The sequence below is a fragment of the Rhinolophus sinicus genome, chromosome 15 (assembly GCF_057876585.1).
Source record: "Rhinolophus sinicus isolate RSI-liver-muscle chromosome 15, RSI-T2T, whole genome shotgun sequence".
NCBI lineage: Eukaryota > Metazoa > Chordata > Mammalia > Chiroptera > Rhinolophidae > Rhinolophus > Rhinolophus sinicus.
Window position 1 is genome coordinate 350821 of NC_142515.1, and position 19489 is coordinate 370309.

The 19489-nt window shown below is 56.9% G+C and overlaps 1 protein-coding gene across 3 annotated transcripts in view; it reads right to left on the reverse strand.

The window, feature by feature from the left end:
* Positions 1-19489, reverse strand: part of KNDC1 (kinase non-catalytic C-lobe domain containing 1) — a 51814-nt gene that overhangs the window by 18064 nt on the left and 14261 nt on the right. For all 3 annotated transcript variants that reach the window (XM_019728312.3, XM_019728311.3, XM_019728314.3), the window contains exons 4-17: positions 18737-18877; positions 18379-18496; positions 16551-17191; positions 15321-15435; positions 14501-14572; positions 14339-14400; positions 8423-8581; positions 6639-6716; positions 5969-6062; positions 5300-5462; positions 4499-5208; positions 4090-4234; positions 2933-3021; positions 1922-2307 (exon numbers count right to left, since the gene is read on the reverse strand). In XM_019728312.3, the coding sequence (XP_019583871.3) occupies positions 1922-2307; positions 2933-3021; positions 4090-4234; positions 4499-5208; positions 5300-5462; positions 5969-6062; positions 6639-6716; positions 8423-8581; positions 14339-14400; positions 14501-14572; positions 15321-15435; positions 16551-17191; positions 18379-18496; positions 18737-18877 (2973 nt within the window). The remainder of the gene's footprint in view (positions 1-1921; positions 2308-2932; positions 3022-4089; positions 4235-4498; positions 5209-5299; positions 5463-5968; positions 6063-6638; positions 6717-8422; positions 8582-14338; positions 14401-14500; positions 14573-15320; positions 15436-16550; positions 17192-18378; positions 18497-18736; positions 18878-19489) is intronic.

Below are 19489 nucleotides of genomic sequence, written 5' to 3' on the forward strand. Positions count from 1 at the left end.
CTCCTTTCTGGGCGCTCTGCTCTGTCCCACGGTAGGTCTGTCCTTACGCCAGGACACACTGGTTTGGTCACAGCAGCTTTGTGGTGTTGAAATCAGGATGCAGGCGCCCCCAACTTCATTCTTCTTGTTCATAGTTGTTTAGGTGACCCGGGTCCCTTGAGAGTCCGTATGAATTTTAGGATGGGTTTTCCTCGTCTGTCAAAAACGTCCCTTTTAAATTCAGCCATCTGTATCACGTGCGTGTGGGGATATTTATTTTATACTTGGTTAGAATGCAGTCTGCTGGTCAGACTGCCCCAGCATGGCCCACGGGAGCTTTTCAGCTGGTTCCTGTGACCTGACACGCCTGTCACTGTGGTTTTGACCATTTCTTCATTTTCTGGCTCAGCTTGCATTTTTGTGCCCTGGTCCCAGGGTCAGCCCTCCTCCAGGGAGCCCTGGTCCCTGTGACTGGAGGATGGTGTCAGAGACAGACCCAGGTCTGGGCACTGGCTGGCTGATGGGCTGCTGTGCTTCTAGGCCCTGTCAGCGGACAGGTGGGGACACGTGTGGGTGTGCAGTCAGGGAAACTGTTTTGTCCTCCACCCCCATCGTCACCTCCCAGCAAACGTCACGGTCCACGGGTTGCTCATGGTCCTCCAACATCAGGACGGCGGTCTTGGGAGGACCCGTTCCACACTCGGTCACCAGGCCGGGGTTGTCATGAGCGCAGGCCCCGTCAATGGTGCCCCCTGGCCTCGCCCCGGCTGTGCAAACCCAGTACCCTCCGCTCCCCTGACGTGGGAGGATGAAGTATCACGCTGCCGCTCAGAGTTGGTTTGTTTTACGCTCCTAGGAAAGGCCACCGCAGGTGGGGACCGAGTGCTGCTGGGGACGAGGACACCCCAATTCTGAGCGGCCTTCCCTGTGCACAGTGCACACCAGTCAGGAGTGGCAGAAGGACCCGTGTCTGGGCTGAGCGCCAGGCTCTAACCTGCGGCCTCCAGCTTCCACGTGGCCTCAGGTACTCTGTACCCTGGGCTCTGTACACGTCGGCCAGGCCGCCCTCCTCACCAGGGCTTGACGGGAGGCTCCAGTTACCCCCATGCACGGCCTGAGGTCTGGGCGCCTGAGATCACACATGCAGGGCCCCCAGCCTTCAATGCAACCCGGAGGAAACGGCGCGATTCCCTAGAGCATGGCCCTGTCCCTACGTGTGCCAGCACCGCTGCAGGTGCCGGACTCTTTCTGGCTTGGGACTGAGTCATAAAGCGAAGCCCAGATGGTGGCGGGCGGTGAACAAGAGAAGCACTGGGACAGGCCTAGATGGTGTCAGAAGGGCTGGGGAGACACAGCTTTCCTGTGTCCTGCGGCTTGGAGGCCAGAGGCGAAACGGGGCTGGTGGGGGCGCCAGGAGCAGGACGCCTGACTGTGGAGGGGCCCCTCCTGTCTGCTAGCCTGGGGGTCTGAGCCTTGCGTGAGTGAGGCCAGGGTGGGCGTGCCTGCTGCCTGGGCCGCCCGCCACCGACGCCCCCACAGAGTTGCCTGCCATGGGAGGTGCTTGTGGGGTCTCATCTCATCTCACATGACGCTGCCCCAGGGACAGGAGCCTGGAGGGCTGACTGGGCCGAGGGTGCGGCACCTGTTGCCACCACCAGAGCCACCGCCACCTGACCGAGCCTGTGGGGCAGGTGACCTCCCCACCAAATGATCCGCTAATGAGAGAAGCCACTTCCTGCCCCAGCACAGGGAGGACACTTGCGGACAAGCACCACTCCCATCCAAGGATGCGTGTGGTTGGTGCCCAGACCGGCGGGCAGGTCACTGGGGTGGGGGTGGGGGACAGAGGGAGACACTGTCACCTGAGTGACCTGGAATGCCTGTGTGAACATGGGCCTTGCTCTCCTGACCCCACAGCAGTGGACGGAGGCCCAGCACTCACCGGACTTGAGGTGTTGGGGGCCCCGCTGGCCTTGCACAGCCCCAGCTCCTCCACGTAGCTGTGGACGTCGGCACCGAAGCAGTTGGCCTCGTAGAAGGCGCTGCTCCAGCCTGGGCTGCAGGTCTGGATCTCGGCTGGGCTGCCCTCCTCGGGCCTGGGCAGCTGGGCCACTGCCTCCGAGCTGGAGGCCCTTCTGGCTGGTTCCTGGCCCCCCACCTGCTGCCCATCCTCTCCTGCCTCCGGCCGCGGCTCACTCTCAGCGTTTTCTGACTTCTGAGGCCGAAACCCCACTTCCAAGTTTCCCTGGGAGAGCTCATCGGGGTCCACGCTGGCCAGCACGGGGGCGGGGCAGGGTACTTTGCTGCGAGAGGCAGGCTTCTCCCTCCCTGGACAGGAGAGCAGGTGGTTAGGGCGCATGGAGCCGTCACCAACTGTGACCGGGAGGCTGCCTGCACCCAGGCAGGGATGCCAGGCCCTCGGGATGCCAGGGTGGGTCCCCTCCCATGGGTTCCCTCCCAAACCCGGCTGTCAAGTGGGGTGGACATGAGAGTGGAGATTCGAGGGAACTCTGAGCTGTGTGCAGACAGATGGACACAAAAAGCAGCGAGTCCGTCTGTGGAGGAAGGGCCAGCACAGGTGACATATCGTCCTCGGGAGTTTCTACTTGGCGGTGAGTGGGGATGAGGGCCCTGACCTCGCTCCAGCAGGCCCACGTGTGTGACCGCGGTCATGCAGACTGGTCCCTAAAGCCACGTGCCCCCACCCCATCACCGAGCTGCTGGCCAGCGAGTCCAGGAAGCAGAAGCTGCCCCCCCCAACAGCCCATCGGCTTCCTCAACCCTCCCCCCAAGATCACCTACTTGCCACCCACCTGCTGGCCTGGGGAGAACGCCCCCCTCACAGTACAGACCCCCCTGTCCTGGGGACCCTGGGGCACCCCAGGGTAAAGGGACGCTTTTCCAGCTACACCAGGAAGGTCAAGATGACCCCGCATGGAGCCCCATCTCTCACCTGCTCTGAGCGGCGAGGGTCGTTTGCTGGATGGTGAGCAACCAGTCGGTGCGCGGGGCTCTTGCTGGGACGCAGCCTCCTCAGAAGCGCTGTCATCAGAATGGAGGACACTGCAGCCCATCACCTCGCTGCCCCTCCCCACAGCCCCACAGCCACAGCTCTCTCGGCACCGCCTCCCTCAGAGCCTGTGCTGTAAGCACTGGGTCTGAACTGGGAGCCCTTCAGCAACCGGCCCCCAGCCCCGCCCGCATACCTGCCCGCTCAGCACAGGCCCCGGTGGGCAGCTCCCCTCTGCGCCCACACTTCCCCGTGACCCGAGAGCACGTCGCTGTCAGTTGTGGAGCACCCTCCTCCCAGGCAATGAGGAGCCTTGGGCACAGGCTCCCTGTGTTTTCATTTCTTGGGGTCCCCAGATGCCCGCCCATCCCAGTGCTATGGAAACGCGCGGCCTGGCGGGATGCAGAGCAGAACGCGTTCCCCTCACTGAGTGTGCGGGACCAGGAGGGCTGCACAGAGACAGTGCTGGGGTGTGTGCTGACTGTCCACATAGGCCGCGGGCGCCCCACGGCTCCCACGCAGAAGCCCAGCTGCCACCTGTCTTACCACCCGGTATGGTAAGGGCAGGGAAGCTGCATGTCAGGGCATCGGGGTGCTCCAGGCACAGGCTACCCAGGGGTCCCCCCACTGCCCTCTGCAGCCCTTGGGGGTGGGCCAAGCCCTGGTGTCAAGGAGTACCAGGTGCTGCCTGTGAGGGGGGTGCAGGGGCTGGGGAACGGGAGGCAGAGGAAAGCTGCCTGTCCTGCAGCTGCCGCCCCACCTTCTAACATTAGGAGGGAAGTTGGCACCCAGCCCTGGCCTGGAAAGGGGGGGGGGCAGACGCTGTTTCCTGTGGGGGGGCCCTCCAGCTGGTCCCTCGGCAGGGGCCTCCTGGTGCCGTGACCTCACAGGTCCCCCTTTCCTCCCAAAGGGGCCCAGAGCCAGAAGGGAAAGCAGTGGGAGCAGGGTGGGCTGTGAGCCATGAGAAGGTCCCAGTGGGCGGTCGCCCTGGGGAGCTGTTGAGCTGGACTCCAGGAGCCAGAAGGCTGTGAACACGGGAGGGTCTGCAGAGGCGCTGTCCTGCAGAGGGCTCTGCCTGGGGACCCCGGTAGGACACTCACTTCTTGGAGGGCGAGGTCCTCTCGTTCACCACTTTGAAAAGGTTCTGCAGCAGCTTCTCCCCCCAGTAGAGGTCACAAAACTTCTCCGATATGGCCCCACAGAAAGTGGCGTAGGTCAGGTCTTTCAGAGCGTAAATATATTCCCCTGGTTTTGCAAAAACAATCAGAGAAAGTTAAAATATGGGCACTTTTCTGGGTTCCCACACTAAACCAGCGAGGCTGGTCTCAGGAGCTGGGGGCGGGGAGGGCAGCTGGGCTGAGGCCAGATGAGCCTTGGGGACCCAGCTCTGCGCGCTGGCTCCTTGTGCAGATATAAGTGGGGCCCCTTTGTGGTGGCCTGAGTCCCCCTTCACACTGAGCCCCCCCCCCCCGTCCTGGGGTGTCTCCAGGGCCTGTGTCCCCCTGGTACCCATAATCAGAGCCTCCAGTCTGTTCTCCAGGTAGCCATCGAAGGCAAACTCCTCCTGGATGAGGCGTGTGGCCTCCTGCAGTGATGGGCAGGCCGTCCTCTCCGGGAGGAGTGAGGCGTCCACACTGGATGGACACAGCTTGCGGTCTGCTGGCCGGGGCCGCTCGGAGTGACTGCCTGGGGCCCGGTCATCCTGCTCCCTGACGGGTGGGCTCCTGGGGCTGCTGGCACTCGCCCCGACCAGGGAGTGGGTGTGTGGGGCCGAGGGGGAGCCCTCGGTGGCCTTGCTCCTGGGCGGCTTGGCCGGGTGCCAAGGGCCATGGCGGGCTGTGGTGGGCCCTGGGGGGCGGGGCCCGAGGCCTCCAGAAGAGGCTCCAAGTGGGACCTGCTCCTCTGGCCCTTGCTCCTGCAGTGGCTCTTGTGCCTGCAGGGACGGGGCTGGAGCAGAAGACTGGGGCGTCGCTGATGAGGTGGGAGCCGGGGGGCAGAATCTCTCAGCACCCTGGGCTGAATCTCTCAGCACCAACTCTCTGGGGGGTTCTGGGGCTGTGTGCTGTGGTCCGGGCCCAGGTGCCGGCTGGTCAGGCATCTCCAGGCTGGTGGCCACTGTGTGGGCCTCAGGGGCCTTCTTTCCATCGATGTCCCCGGCCAGCCAGCCTCTCCTCTCCTGTGGCATCTCGGCCGTGCTCGAGGGCAGGGCAAGTACGTCCCTGCAAGCAGGTGGGGAAGGACAGGTACTCAGGAGGTTCCTCACAGTCCTGCTTCCACCCCCACTCCGGCCCTGGCACACCTGCCACTCACCTGGCTGCACCAGATGCTGGGGTGAGGACGATGGGCGTGAAGTGCGTGGCCGTGGAGGTGAACGCCACTGGCAGCTCCAAGGCGCCCTCACAGCAGGAGGGTTGGCTGGGCACAGGCCCCTCCACGGCTACAAGCCTGGTGTCCCCGCTGATCTGCACAAAGCCTGGGACCAACGTGGGGTGGGTGTGGGCGGGGGCCACTCCCCACCATGTGGAGGCTGACGTTGCTCCTCCAGCCCAGAGCGGGAGCTGTGTTTCCTCCCACAGGTCCCGAAGGGCCCAGAAGCCCTGGAGACACTGGGACCTCTGAACACAAGGTGAGAGGCCTGAGCCCAGGGCAGCTGGAGTCGGGAGGGAGGCCGGGGTGATGGGGAACCCAGGACAGAGGTGGGTGCCCGAGACGGGACACCGTGGGCTCTGTGGAGGGGACAGGGAACAGGACGAGAACAAGGGGTGTGGAAGGTACGACAGCGCAGGGGTGGGGACCGTCCACTCTGGCGGCTGAGCTGGGAGGGAATTTGGGAGGCAGAGAGGGAGGAGCAAGGCTGGCCAGGGGGAGGTCTGGCAATGTCCAGATGTGTGTCCACTCCGGCAGCACTCCTGGGGGCACACTCTGCTGGGACAGCAGCAGAGGCCTGTGGGGCAGGGAGGCTGGTCCAGGGGGACCCACCTGAGCTGGGCACAGGAGCAGGCGCTGCGCTGGGGTCCAGTTCACCCACCGAGAAAGCGTTTTGGAGACTGATGGTCTCTTCCTCTTGGTAAACCTGGGTAGCAGGACACGATGGCCCCCAGTCGGGATGACACGGGGCCGGAGTGGCCACCTGCAGCTCCCACCCACGCCCACTCAGAGCTGGGCCTGTTGCTCTTTGGAACGGGAGTCTTTGGGACACTTTGTTTCCCAAGTCAACAAGGATTTGGTAGGTTTCTCGGGTATGGGAAGATTACGTCCTGTCCGAGACTCTGGGGGGAGGTGTGTGCCCGTCTGCTGCCAGAGGAACCTGTCACCAGACTGATGTGGTCCCCCTGGGCGGCTGCTCAGGAAGCCGACAAGCATGTTTGTAAACGATGTGGCTACTTGAAGGTCAGTGTGCAGGCCACCGTGACGTCCCCCTGCCCCCTGCACTGGGTGAAAAGCACTCACACATGCCCGGCAGTCAGCAGAGGCCAGGGCGTGGGGCTGCCGTTTAGGACAGTGGGGAAAGCAGAGAATGCTATGTCAGTCACCTGTCTTCCCTGAACTCCACACACCTGTACAATCAGCAGTGAAAACAAGGGTGCTCCTGTTCCCAGGGCCCCGGACAGACACAGCCCCACAGCTGTGCCCTGGGATCCTGACTTACCTTATAGGTGGACGCCCTCAGGTGTGCTAAGATCTTCCTGCTGTCCATGCCGCGCTGAAGGAGGTAAGTACTGCACACCTGAAAGCAAGGACACAGGCCACACGTCTTGACACGCGGAGGTGCGGGCAGCTGGGCGCCGGCCCCACTTCACGCCAGGCTGGACAGGAACTGTCAGAGCGTGCCATGAACGGCCCCGCAGGCGGCCCAGCCTCAGGCAGCCCACGAGGATATTCAGCGTCCACGCACCAACTAGCTGTCCTCCTGGGCTGTCTTCAGCTGGGAATTAAAACGACAGAAATGGCCAAGGCCTCCCCACCCTGCCTTGCTGCCATCCACTTGCATGGAGGGGTGGGCTGCAGGCTGCCGGGCCCCAGAGCTGGAGACAGACACAAGGACACATGGCCTTCCTGGCTCGTCCCTCTGAGGACTACAGGAAAGGGTGACGTTACAGAACCATGGCAGAATTAGGGCAGAATCAATCAGCATGTGCGCTCTCTCACTCACACACCTCCCAGACTGCAACCTAAAACAGATGAGAAAAATCCTGTGACAATCACAATGAATGGGATTTGTGACCTTCACAATGGGGCAGTGGCCGCCTGCAGGATAAATGCAGATGTGGCCTCCAGCCCCCGCCAGGGGCTTAAGCAGGTGTCTGTCACTTGATCCTGCCTTTGCTGGAAGAGATTCTGGCTGCCCTTAGGCTGTGCGGGACACTGAAAATGCAGCCAGCCCCTGGGCGCTGGCTGTCACGGGCTCAAGCACCTCCTACTGGGGACACAACATCACAGATGAGATGTTCTGCTTTTCACTGGGCTGCAGACAGTACTGAATGGGAGGACAAAAATTCTTTTTCTTAAGCCACCGTTTAAGAGACACTCACAAACACTGTCATTTCATAACGGAGCCCAATGCCAGCGAGAACCACGAAAGAACTGGCGAGAACGACCCATCCGGCTTTGGGCTCCTGTCTGGAAAAACTCGGGTCTGCGAAAATTCACCCTTTGTTCCTTCCAGTAGCCGGCACAGGCCTGGCTTCCCTTTCTGGGAGCATCTGCTAACAGGTTGACTGCCGCGCACCCTCCCTCATTGGCTTGGTGACGTGTGCGCGTGTCCTACAACCCAGGGATTGTGCCTTTGCAACCGTCGTCAGGACGGGGCGCCATGGGAGATGGGTGTGCTTCCGTGGCTGCCAGCCGCAGACACAGCTGGCTCACTCTCCCTGCATTTCCACCTGAGCCCCGAAGCTCTCCCCCACGTCAGTAGTTACTGAAGAAGATCCATTTCCACCTCTGACCCCAGGTCTCATCCTCACCTGACAGAGCACCCAGGCCCCCCACCCAAAGCTTCTCCTTCACCCGCCTGCACACGGCCTCTCCTTTTAGAAGGACCCACAGCCACCTGGTCACTGAACCAACAGCGGGCCCTGCTCTTGTCCAGCACTAGCAGGCACACACGGTCGTAGGCCACCTGGGAGGAGAGTTAGGACCCAGTCCCGCTGGCCCCAGCACAGAGAAACCAGATGGGGCGTGGAGGCGGTCTGGGGGGGTGCTCTGCTCCTCTCTGGCAGGGCCCAAGGGCAGGGGGCGGGGCTGACCCCAGGTCAACCTGTGCTTACTCCCTGGCCAGGCAGCTAGGGGAAAGCTGGGGTGGTGGGCAGCAAAGGCCCCATGCCACTGTCCACAACTGCACCACCCAATGCCGGCTTTTCCTGGAAACAAGAAGCCACATGCGGCTGCCCTCCCCTGTGGGCACGGCCCAGGCCCTGGATGTAGCCTGGTTACCTTGACGGCCTCAGCTGCGGACGGCCGCTCCTGGGCACTGCGTCTGGCCATGTGCAGGAGGAGGGTTTTGAGCCGGCGGGGCAGGGCCAGCTTGTGGTCTTGGGGGATGCTGAACTTGGCTGCCATCCACAGGACCGCGGCCACACAGTACACCGAGGCCTGGAGGGGAGAGAAGCCGGTTGTGCTCAGCAGACCTGCTGGGACCCCAGATGCGTGTTGAACACGTGCCTGCAGGTCTCAAGCACTTAAGGGCCAATCGCCACGACCAAGGACTCGGCCGGACTTGCCACCTTTCCTCTCCTCACGAAGGTGAAGGCAGTAACTCGGGCGGCTGAGGTGGCTGAGGAGTCTCCTGAACCAGGGCTGTGCTGCTAAACGGTTAACAAACAGGCTCTCTGAACAAAAAGTGCCTGTTGGACACACGTAAGTTTGTTCTAAGTCTTACTGATGTCAGGAGTGCACAGCACACAGTTTAAAAGGAAGGTAAAAAAATAAATAAATGAAAGAGAGGGATCATTCTTTTTCGTAAGCTCTATAGGGCCTCCCGATTCTCACTGAATGCTTCAATTCCCACCCAACTCTGTACACAGCAGGCGATTCCAACCTGCGTGTTGGCCCGTTTTCGTTCCTCTCAATAAGGAAGATAAAAGGGAAACAAGAAACGCAGCTGGAGCCTCGCTGGTTCTGAACGGCATCTTCCTGTGTCGGAGCAGGTGTTGAATACAGAAGGTGCGCCTCAGGCTTTGGAGCAGCGACAGCCAGCACACCTGGGAGTCCAACTGCGTCATTAATGCTTCCTCTGTCACCTCCGTTAAGGCCAGACAGCTGACAAAACGCCAGTGGAGCCCTGAATATAGCATTTGCTGAAGTCCACGGTGTAAGTGCCCACGCGGCCAGGTGGCGCTGTGAGTGTGGCGTGGCCATGAGCTGCAGAGATGCCCCTGTGCAGAGCTGCGGCCACCGCAGCAGCAGAAAACAGTAAAACGAGCAGGAAACTATTCGTTTTGAGTATTTATCAACCTTTTAAAAAACACAAAGTTTTGTTTTGAGGTAACTGCACATCCACGTACACTTGTAGAAACCGCACAGACGCCCATGTGCCCTCAGCACAATGCTGGCATCTTGTGAAACCTGCACATTCCATCCACACACAGGACACGTCCGTCTTCAGGATCGGGGGTGCGCCTGCCCCAAGCCTCATGTCCTTGCCTTCCCCTTTGGTCCCTGGCAACTACTCATCTGTTTCCATCTCTGTGGTTTTGTCGTTTCATATATGGAATTACACAGCACGTATCCTTTGGGGGTCGGCGTAACTCCCTGGAGAACCGTCCAGGTTGTCGCATGTTCTCCATTCTTTCTGCCGCTCTGTCGCATCTGCGATGTGGCTGTCCCACTGTGTTTAACCACTTACCTACCGACAGACAGACCTCAGGCTGTTTCCAGTGTGAGGCTATTACAAATAAAGCTGCTATAAGGATCCACGGAGAGGATGTTGCATGAGCATTTCTCTAGGATAAATGTCTGGAAGTGCCACCTCTGGCTTGTATGGTAGTTGCATGTTTAGTTTCGTAAGAAACTGCCGAAGTGCCTTGCAAGCAGCTGTGCCCTTTGCGCGAGCCCAGCCATGATGAGGGTGTCTCGCCCGCGTGTGACACTCAGTGCAGTGCTCGGGGTTTCAGTCATTCTAACAGGTGTGTAGTGGCACCTCCTTGTTTTGACTTGATTTCCTAAATGCCACGTAAGTTCAGCATCTCTTCACGTGCTTGTTTGCCATGATGTCTTCTTTGGTGAGGTGCCTGTTCAGATCTTTTGCCCCCTTTTTAATCACGTTATTTGTTTTCTTATTGCTGACTTTTAAGGGTTCTTTGTGTATTTGGGATACAAGCACTTTATCTGAAGTGTTTTGCAAATATTTTCCCCTAGCCTGTGGCTTGTCGTCTCATTCTCTTAACGGTATCTTTTGTAGAGCAGAAGTTTTTAATGAAGTCTAACATCATTTTTTTCTTTCATGGATGATGCTTTGCCTAGATTTTCTATGTCATTTTCTGGAAGTTTTATGGCTTTGCCCTTTACACTTAGGTCTCTGATCAATTTTGAGTTAATTTTTGTGAAAGGCATAAGGTCTGTGTCAAGATTATTATTTTTTGCATGGGGATGTCCAGTTGTTCCAGCTCCATTTGTGGAAAAGACTGCCCTTTATCCATTGAATTGTCTTTGCTCCTTTGTCTAAGACCAGTTGACTATATTTGAGTGGGTTTATTTCTGGGCTATTTTGTGCCATCTAATTATTTGTTTACTCTTTTGCCAATAATACACTGTCTTGATTACTGTTGCTTTACAGTAAGTTTTAAAATCGGGTGGTGTCAGTCCTCTGACTTTGTTCTCCTTCAATACTGTGTTGGCTACTTGGGTCTTTTGCCTACATAGAAACTTCAGAACCAGTTTGTCGATAGCCACAAAAAAGTAAGTTGCTGGGATTTTGAATGGAATTACAATGAACCTATACATCAAATTGGGAAGAACCAACACGTTGACAATATTGCATCTTCCTATTCGTGAATATGGGATATCTCTCCATTTATTTCTTTATTTTTGGTTTCTTTCCTCAGAGTTTTGTCGTGTTCCTCACATTGATTTTATACACAATTTGTTATATTTATACACAGCACCATTTTTGGGGTGCTAACGTAAATGGTATTGTGTTTTTAATTTCAAATTCCAATTGTTCATTGCTGGTAAACAGAAAAGCAACGGACTTTTGTATGTTAACCTTCTATCCTGTGATCTTGCTTTAATTGCTTATTAGTTCCAGGAGATTTCTGTTGATTCTTTAAGATTTTCTACAGAGGCAATCATGTCATCTGCAAAAAAAGACAGTTTCATTTCTTCCTTTCAATCTGTAAGCTTTTTATTCCTTTTTCCTGTTTTATTCCATTAGCAGGACTTCCAGTACGATGCTGAGTAGCTGTGGTGAGAGAAGTCATTCTTGCCTTTTCCCCAATTTTAGGGAAAACATTTATTTTCTCATCATTAATTTTGTTACCAGTGGGTTTTTGGTAGATGTTATCAAGTTGAGAAAGCTCTCCCCTGTTCCCATTTTGCCGAGAGCTTTTACTGTGAACGAGCATTGGGTTTTGTCAAAAACTTAGGCGTCTGTGGATACAATCATATAACTTTGTTCTTTGGTCTGTTGATGTGATGGAGCATATTAATGGATTTTCAATTAACGTATGAAGGCTGAGCCTGCCTTTCATACATGGAATGCATCCCACTTGGTCAGTTTTTAATTTTGATGAAGTTCAATTTAACCATTTTTTCCTTTTCTGGAAAAATTTGTTTAGTGATTTTGGTGTGAAGTCTAAGTCCTCTTCGCCTAGCCCTCCACCACAAAGACTTTATTTGATTTCTTTCGTCAGCATTTTGCAGTTTTCATATACGTCCTGTACATGCTTTGTTAGATTTACATCTAAGGATTTCATTTTTTTGAGTGATATTAAATGTAACCATTTTAAATTTTGCAGTTCATTTAAATTTCCATGTTCATTGCAGTTATATAGAAATAAAATTTAATTTTGAATGTTTATCTTATATCTTGTGACCTTTCAGAACTCACTTATAAATTCTAGGAGTCTTTTGGTAGATTCCTTGGAATTTTTTATGTAGAAAATTGTGATCTGCAAATAGCATTACTTCTTCCTTCTTGGCCTTTGTGCTTTCTACTTGCTTTTCTTGCGTTATCGTCGTGGCTAGAACTTCCGGCACTCTGGTGAGCAGGAGAGGTGACCGTGGACGTCCTCGCCTTGTTCCCAGTCTTGGGGGGAAAGCATCTAGTCTCCCACCATTAAGTATGATGTTAGCTGTAGGGTGTTTTTTTTTTTTAGATGCTCTTTTATTAAGTTGAAGAAGTTTCTTCTTTCTACTTTTCTGAGTTTCTGAAAATCAGGAATGGGCATTGAATTTTATCTATCAAGTGCTTTTTCTGCATCAATTAATGAGAACATAGGATTTTCTCTTTAGTTGGTTAATATGCTAGACTACAAGGACTGGTGTTCAAATATTGAACCAGGCTCGGAATAACACCCACTCTGTCATGGTGCATAATTGTTTCTACATATTGCTGAATTCTATTTGCATACATTCTGTCGAGGATTTTTGCCTTTATATTCATGAGGGATATTGGCCTATATATACATTTTTTGTGCTGTTCTTGTTTGGTTTTGTCATCAGGATAATATTAGTTTCACAAAATAGGTTGGGATGTGTTCTCTCCTCTTCTGTTTTGTGGAAAAGATTGTGTAGAATTGGTGTAAATTCTTTAAACATTCGGTATAACTCTCCAGTGAAACCATATGGGCCTACATTTTTTTCTGAGTTTTAAAGTTACAATTTCCTTAATAGTTACAGGGCTGTTTCATACTGGATGAGTTGCGGTAGTTTATGTTTCTGAAGAGTCGATCCGTTTCATCTACGTGTTCGAGTCTGTGTGTGCGACTCCATCGTTATTCTTTTGACGTCTGCAGTGTCTGCAGGGGCACCCGGGCTATTCCTGATGATGCTCATTATGTCTCCTTTTGCTGTCGGTTTTGATAAAAGTGTGTTTACTTTGTTGGTCCTTCCCAAGAACCAGCTCTCCTGTCACTGGTTTCCTTTATTGTATCTGTGTTCATTTCATGGATTTCCACTCTCATCTATTATTTCCTTCCATCTGCTCTGGAGCTATATTGCCCTCTTTTTCTAGGTTTGAGGTGGAGCTTAGGTAACTGACTTGAGACTTCACTTCTTTTCTTATATATGCATTTAGTGCTAGGAATTTCCCTCTTGGCACTGTATTAGCTGTGAACCACAAGTGTCAGGGTTGGCACCTACTAACTGCCTTTTTTCACTCAGTATGAGACACTCCTGGTTCTGGGTACGGCAGGTGATTTTTGATAGAAACCTGGGCCTTTTCATGTAACAACTCTGGCTCTTATCTGGTCTGTTTTAGCTGGTGTTCTCTGACACCACTCTGGCAGGAAGAGGGGGCACCACCTCAGTACTGCCAAGTGTGGAGAGAAGTCCAGGTTCCCCATTTGGCCCCCACTGATACCCAAGAAGGGGGCCTGCTGGATGGGGGTGGGACTTCCAGCCCCTCAGCTGCTTCCATTCACACCATGGGGTGAGGGTGGATTCATGAATGCTGGGCAATGGACCTCCAGGCCTCCTCCAACCCCACCCCAGCTGGGGGGGGTGCTCCTCATTACTGATGGGTAGGGGTGGGTCCAGCCCCCCACTGGCATTTTCTGGCCTGCCCCCTCCTCTGGTTGAGAGCTCGGGCTCCTGCTGGTGTTTTCCAGGTGAGGCTTCTTTGGTGCTATGTCCCCGTCTCCACTTTCAAGGCAGGATGAAAATGCAGGGCAGCCCTGCTGTGCCATCCTGGGGAGGCCCCTGGTCAGGCTGCCTTGGGTTCTCCATCCCTCAGTCTTATCGTGGGGGTTTCCAGGTATGCTTCGAGGGGAAATTACATCTCTTCCACCTCCCTGGTGCAGATGCTTGACCTTGGTTCTGAACATAGTTTATTTAATTATAAATTGTGCAACTTAACCAGTGCCTTGCAAATATTCCTGAAAGTTCAGTTGTGGGTTCTGGCAAGCCAACACTCCCTGCCTGGAGCTGTCCACACAGAAGTCCTGTCTCAGGGTGACACTGCCAGAGCCACTGCGTGCCAGGGAGGCACCTGTGGGGATGCTGCCCAGGCCAGGCAAAGCCAGGGGTCTGGTCGTAGCTGCTGCATTTGGGGTCCACCCTGACTCCCCCTGAGCTCATGTCTCATGTCCCTCCCACCATTCCCCCGCAGGATCTCTGGACAGGAGGGGGTGGCACCACTGAGGGTGGGGGGGGTAGGCAGGGGGCCACGGGAAAGGATGGGGGAGCAGATACCTTTTCAGTCACCAGCTTTTGCTCTGCAACCTCGGGAGCCAGGAAGAAGGAGCTGTAAGTGCCTAAGAGAGAAGCGCAAAGCCCAGCTGAGCTCTCCTCTCTGCCAACCATCTGGCAGTGCTGGAACGCAGCCCCGAGGGTAAGCCCAAGCCGCATACCCACCATTGACAGGGGGCAGCCCGAAGAGCACTGTCCCATCTTCAGCCACCAGCACAGAGTCCGGACACAAGTAGGCTGCAATAGGAGGTGAGGTCAGGGAGGCTAGGCTCACTGCAGGGACCCTGCTCTCCCAGAGGCCTGCACATTTGGTCAGGTGGGGCAGACCACCAAGGCCCCTGGGTCACCCAGGGGATGCCAGGACACAGTACAGGGGTCAGGGCACTGGCTCAGCCTCCTCGCCTTCCCAGAGGCCCCAGGCCGACAGCCAAGGGGGACAAGGCATGGGGGACCCCCTGAGCTGCCCCATCGCCCCAGAGCTGCCTTGCAGCTGCTGGGGACACATTAAGCAGGAAACAAAAAGGAGCTGAAAGAAGAGGAGGGGGCAGGGAGGACATGGTCCCCACGCTGTGGCCTTGGGGAGGGGCCTGGAGAAGGCTGGGGCCAGCATGACTACCCCAAAGGCCTGCAGGTCACGGGACCTGAGGGCAGGCAGACGGCGCGGTTTCTCCTCCCCCCTCCCCATGACGTGCTAATGCCACAGAGGGATCACGGATTTGTCACACCGCCAGGTACGGATGAGCTTTGGGGGGGGCCACAAAGCTGTGTGCTGTCTAAGGTCCCCTCAGCCAATTTTCACTTCCTTGGGGACAATGTCGCCCCCAATGAGGGGTCAGGAGGGTCACCTGCTTACGCCCACATTTTAAGCCCTGGCCCCCTGCTGCCCCGTCACCCCTTGTCCTGAGTCCAAAGCAGACGCTCCCCCAGGGTGACCCCGGTTCACAGTGCAGACACTACCTCCCACACGGGCAGAACAAAGCGTCACCTGGGTGCTGGTGGTGCGTGCGCAGGGTGCTGAGGCAGGCGTGGGACAGGGCCCACAGCTCATACTCCTTGAAGGGCCGGCGCAGCTTCAGCAAGAGGTCCTGCAGGGAGACGCCCTGGGAGGGGCCACCAAGCAGTGAGGAGGGGCGGGTGCCCAGGGAAGGTGACCGCGCAGGGGTCTGTGCTTCCCCCGCTGCACACTCCTCACAGAACGGCTGGGAAGTGGGCCCACGTTAAGGAGCACGTGCTGGGGGCACGTGGAGAGGTGGGAACCCTGTGCACTGTGGTGGGATAGAAAACGGGGCAGCCACAGGAAGGCAGTGTGGGGGCCTCAGAAAACTCAACACAGAGCTGCCAGGTGACCAGCACTCCCTCTTTGGGGTGTTTGTCCAAGGCAACTGAAAGCAGGGCCTGGACAGGTACTTGCACCCACGTTCATAGCAGCACGAGTCACATGGCCAAGAGGTGGGAGCAAGAGTCCTTGGAGGGGGGAATAGGTAACAGAAACATGGAGCATTACGCAGCCTTCAAAAGGAAGCACATTCCGCCAGGCCGCCACACGGAGGGACCCAGGGACATTGCGCTCAGTGAGGTGATCCAAACGCAAAGGCTGTGATGGGAAGGAGAGAGCCCAGGGCTCAGTGTGTGAGGTCTTCCTGCCTTGGTACCTGGGCCTCCCTGGACACCAGCCGGTGGGGACAGTGCAGGCTGACACGCGTGTCTATGCACCCAGCACATCAGCACGCCGTGGTCTGTGGGACGGACTTTGGTTTCACAGTTACCATATTTTCACGTAAATTACCCTCAGGTGCTTGTCAGGATGTGAATTAAAAGGTGACTCACAGAGTGCACCCCAGTCCTTGGGTTAACAAAGCTTCCTGGGAAATGAGGGGCCTGGTGCCACACCGTCGGCTGTGGTGTTGGGCCTGGCACTGCCCTAGACACACCGTGTGACTCATGGGGTCACAGCGCTTCAGGGAGTGATTTGCTGGGAGCCAAACAAGAGATCGTGCTCGGCCAGCTGGGCCCAGGGCTCTCAGCCCATGCAAGGGCCTCTTAGAGCCCACGGGGATGCTAAGGACACCCCAAAGTCCCAGAACATGGTTCCAACAGTCCTCTGAGCCTCACTGCCAGCCCTAGAAGAGCCCGTCCTGGCCTGGGGAGACCCCACCCTGGCCCCAGGTAGACTCCTTTCTGGCCACAGGGCCATGCAGAACACGCGGTCACTGACCTGCTCCGTGGCTGCACTTCCCGGTTCCCCAGCTACTTCTGGAATCCGCTCTTCAGCCCTGAAGCTCCCAGGGTCTTGGCTTGCATCTCCAGGGTCTTCAGAACGGGGCTGGGGGCTTCCCTCCGCAGCGCCCTGGCTGGGCACCCCAGTGGCCCCGTCGCCACTGAGGCCCACATTTTGAGCCCCTTCCTGCTGGAGCTCAGGCTCTGGCTCCCGCCACAGCCTGGACTTGGGCTGAGCCTTGAAGCTGGAAAGGCCATTTTTCCCCTCAGGAAAGGCCTTCCTGGGCTCTGGAGGGAAGAATTTGGATGTAGGCAACTTGTTTTTCACGGTAGTCTGCGACAGGCAGAGGGTGCCGTTCTCAGGGCCCTCAGGCAGGAGCCTGGGGACCGTCTGCACTTTCCTCAGGCGGCCCCTCTCCATGGGGCGTGGGGCATCCAGGATGAGGCTGGCCAGCCCCTCTAGGCTGGGGCTCTCGCCGTTTTTCACAGGGGCTGACAGCAGAGACTTAGCGGGTGGGGTCCTGGGGCACTCAGGGCTCTTGGGCGTGGGAGGGGCCTCTGCGTTGTGGTCCTCAGGCTGCCTCTTCGGCTCCACACTTCTTGGAGCAAGTCTCCCCCTCCAGGCGCTGTCACTGACATCTGGGCAAAAGTCAGAGGCCATCACTGCTACTGGCCGCTGGGAACCCAGCCCAGCATGGCCACTTCTGCAACAGCCCACTGCCCCCAACCCCGCCAGGCCACGCTGAACCCAGCTCCTGCAGGACTCCTGGCCCCATGGCCCCCACCCTCAGGTCCTGGGAAGACCTGAGCACAGGGCCTCCCAGGATGGGGGCCCCTCTCCTGGGCTCCCAGCTCCCCTCTTCCCTCAGTATCAGCCCAGAAACATCCTCTCTCGCCTCGTTAATCACATAATCCCGGCTAATTAACAGAGGCTGCCAGGTCCCTTGGGGCCAGGCCTTGCTTCCCACAGGGCCCTCAGGCCCATCTAATTATCTCATCCAAAAAGCACATCGTTTTCTGTTATGAGGACACAAGTGAGGTTCTCCACAGGACGAAATTAAATCTGACAGCAGCTTCCACACGGTCTCACGGGACCTGCTCCTGACACCTCCCGCAGGGCCTCTGTCCAGCTGTCGTCAGAGCCACCTCCACGGTCTGCTGCCTGCTGCTGCTGTGTCACACACACGCCGCCACCTGCAGGATCCCATATGCCCCCTGCCGAGGCTCCTCCAGACACAGTGCAAGCAGATCTGGCATTTGTTCAAAACGCCATCTGAGACTATGCCAGAGTCTCCTGTGAGCTGTGGAAACCGACGCAACAGCAACAGCTTGCACGGTGGGGAAGTGCCCGCCAGGCGGGGCATGGGGTTGGCGGAAATGGCCCGCGAGGTGTTACGCTGTGTGTGTGCCGAAATGCTCACAGGGCCAAGACAGACGCCTAGCCCCAATCTCAGTTGTTTCTCAACATGACCTTGGATGTCACCTCTAACTGCATGGGGTCAGCAAAGCACGACAGCCTGATGCATACGTGTGTGCACGGCCACAGCGGAAACTCGTTTTTACACGTGTATGCATGTTTGGTGTATGTGAATGGCTGTGTGCTTGCTGTGAGTTGTAGTACAAATAGGTGCATATGAGTCTATACACTTGTATGTGTGTGATTGTGGGGGCACATGTGTGATCTGTTTGAATGTGCATGTGAGTGGGTTTTTACACGGTGTGTGAGTGCACTGGTGTGAGTGTATGCATGTAATCAGTTAATGTTTGTGCACACTCATGTGCGCACGTGAGTGGGTGCGAGTGCGTGAACGTGTGTGCAAGCTCACCTTGGAAGGTTCCGAAGGACTCGATGGACAGCACCCTCCTCCCGACGGCCGAGAGACTGCGGCACAGGCGGCAGGAGGACGTGACCGGCAGCTTTTCCTCGCACAGCGCGATGATGCTCTGTACACACGTGCAGTCCCTCAGACGTGAGGCGCCCGCCCCAGAGCCTGCCCGGCGGCCCTCCCTCCCGCCACGCCCATTTCAAGTTCTTAGTTAAACAAAATGCAATGCCACCAAGCCACAGGCAAGGAGCCTGTGTGCGGGGGACAGGAGTGTCTGCATGCGTGCATGTGTGCGTGGCTCCAGGGAGGGTCTCGGGTGTCAGCCTCTGGAAGTCAGGGGACGCCCGCCATTAATTACCTCGAGGTCTGGACGGCTCTGCGGGTCCTCCGCCTGCATCTGGCGCAGCAGCAGCTCCAGGGCTTGGCTCAGCCTGGGTTCTGGCTCAGCCACGTACTCAAGCGCCGCCTTCAGCGTGGCCCCCAGAGAGTAGATGTGAGCCTGTGGCACCAAAGAGCCCGTTAGTGCACGCATGTTCCTGTCCTCCCGCGACCACCACTCGTCACCCGGAACATGCGTTTTTGGGGACCATACCTGGTCTTTACAAAAGCTGGTGCCAGCACAGCCAAGGCAACACCTCCCCCGCTGCGCTGTCCTGGCACCGAGCCAGCCGCCCAGTCTCTCTGGTCGGGGGTCCGCACTGGCCCAGGCGCATCAACCAGCGACCGCGGAGCCCCTCCCTGGTTCCCGCTCGTCCCAGCCCCACCCGAGCACCTAGCATCTGTGCTGCGCAGACGCCTGATGTCCCCCCACGGACGCTGCGCCTCTCAGGGCGGGGCCTTTTCAAAAACTGGATATGGACGGAAGACGAGGTTTTCTTCCAGTGTGAAACTCTTCCTATATGTGTACAGGAGGGTGTGGGCTGTTCAGACCACGCACGTTGGGCCAGGCCACGTGGAAGGCTTGGGCCCGCGGTCCCGGAGGGCCTGACAACGGCCGCTGTGGCTTCCCGTGGCTGGGCGTGGCCTGACACCATCCTGTGTTTCTGCTTCACCCCACAACGATGCATGTGGGGGCTTTATCGTACCCATTTTACCGACAGGAAACAGAGTC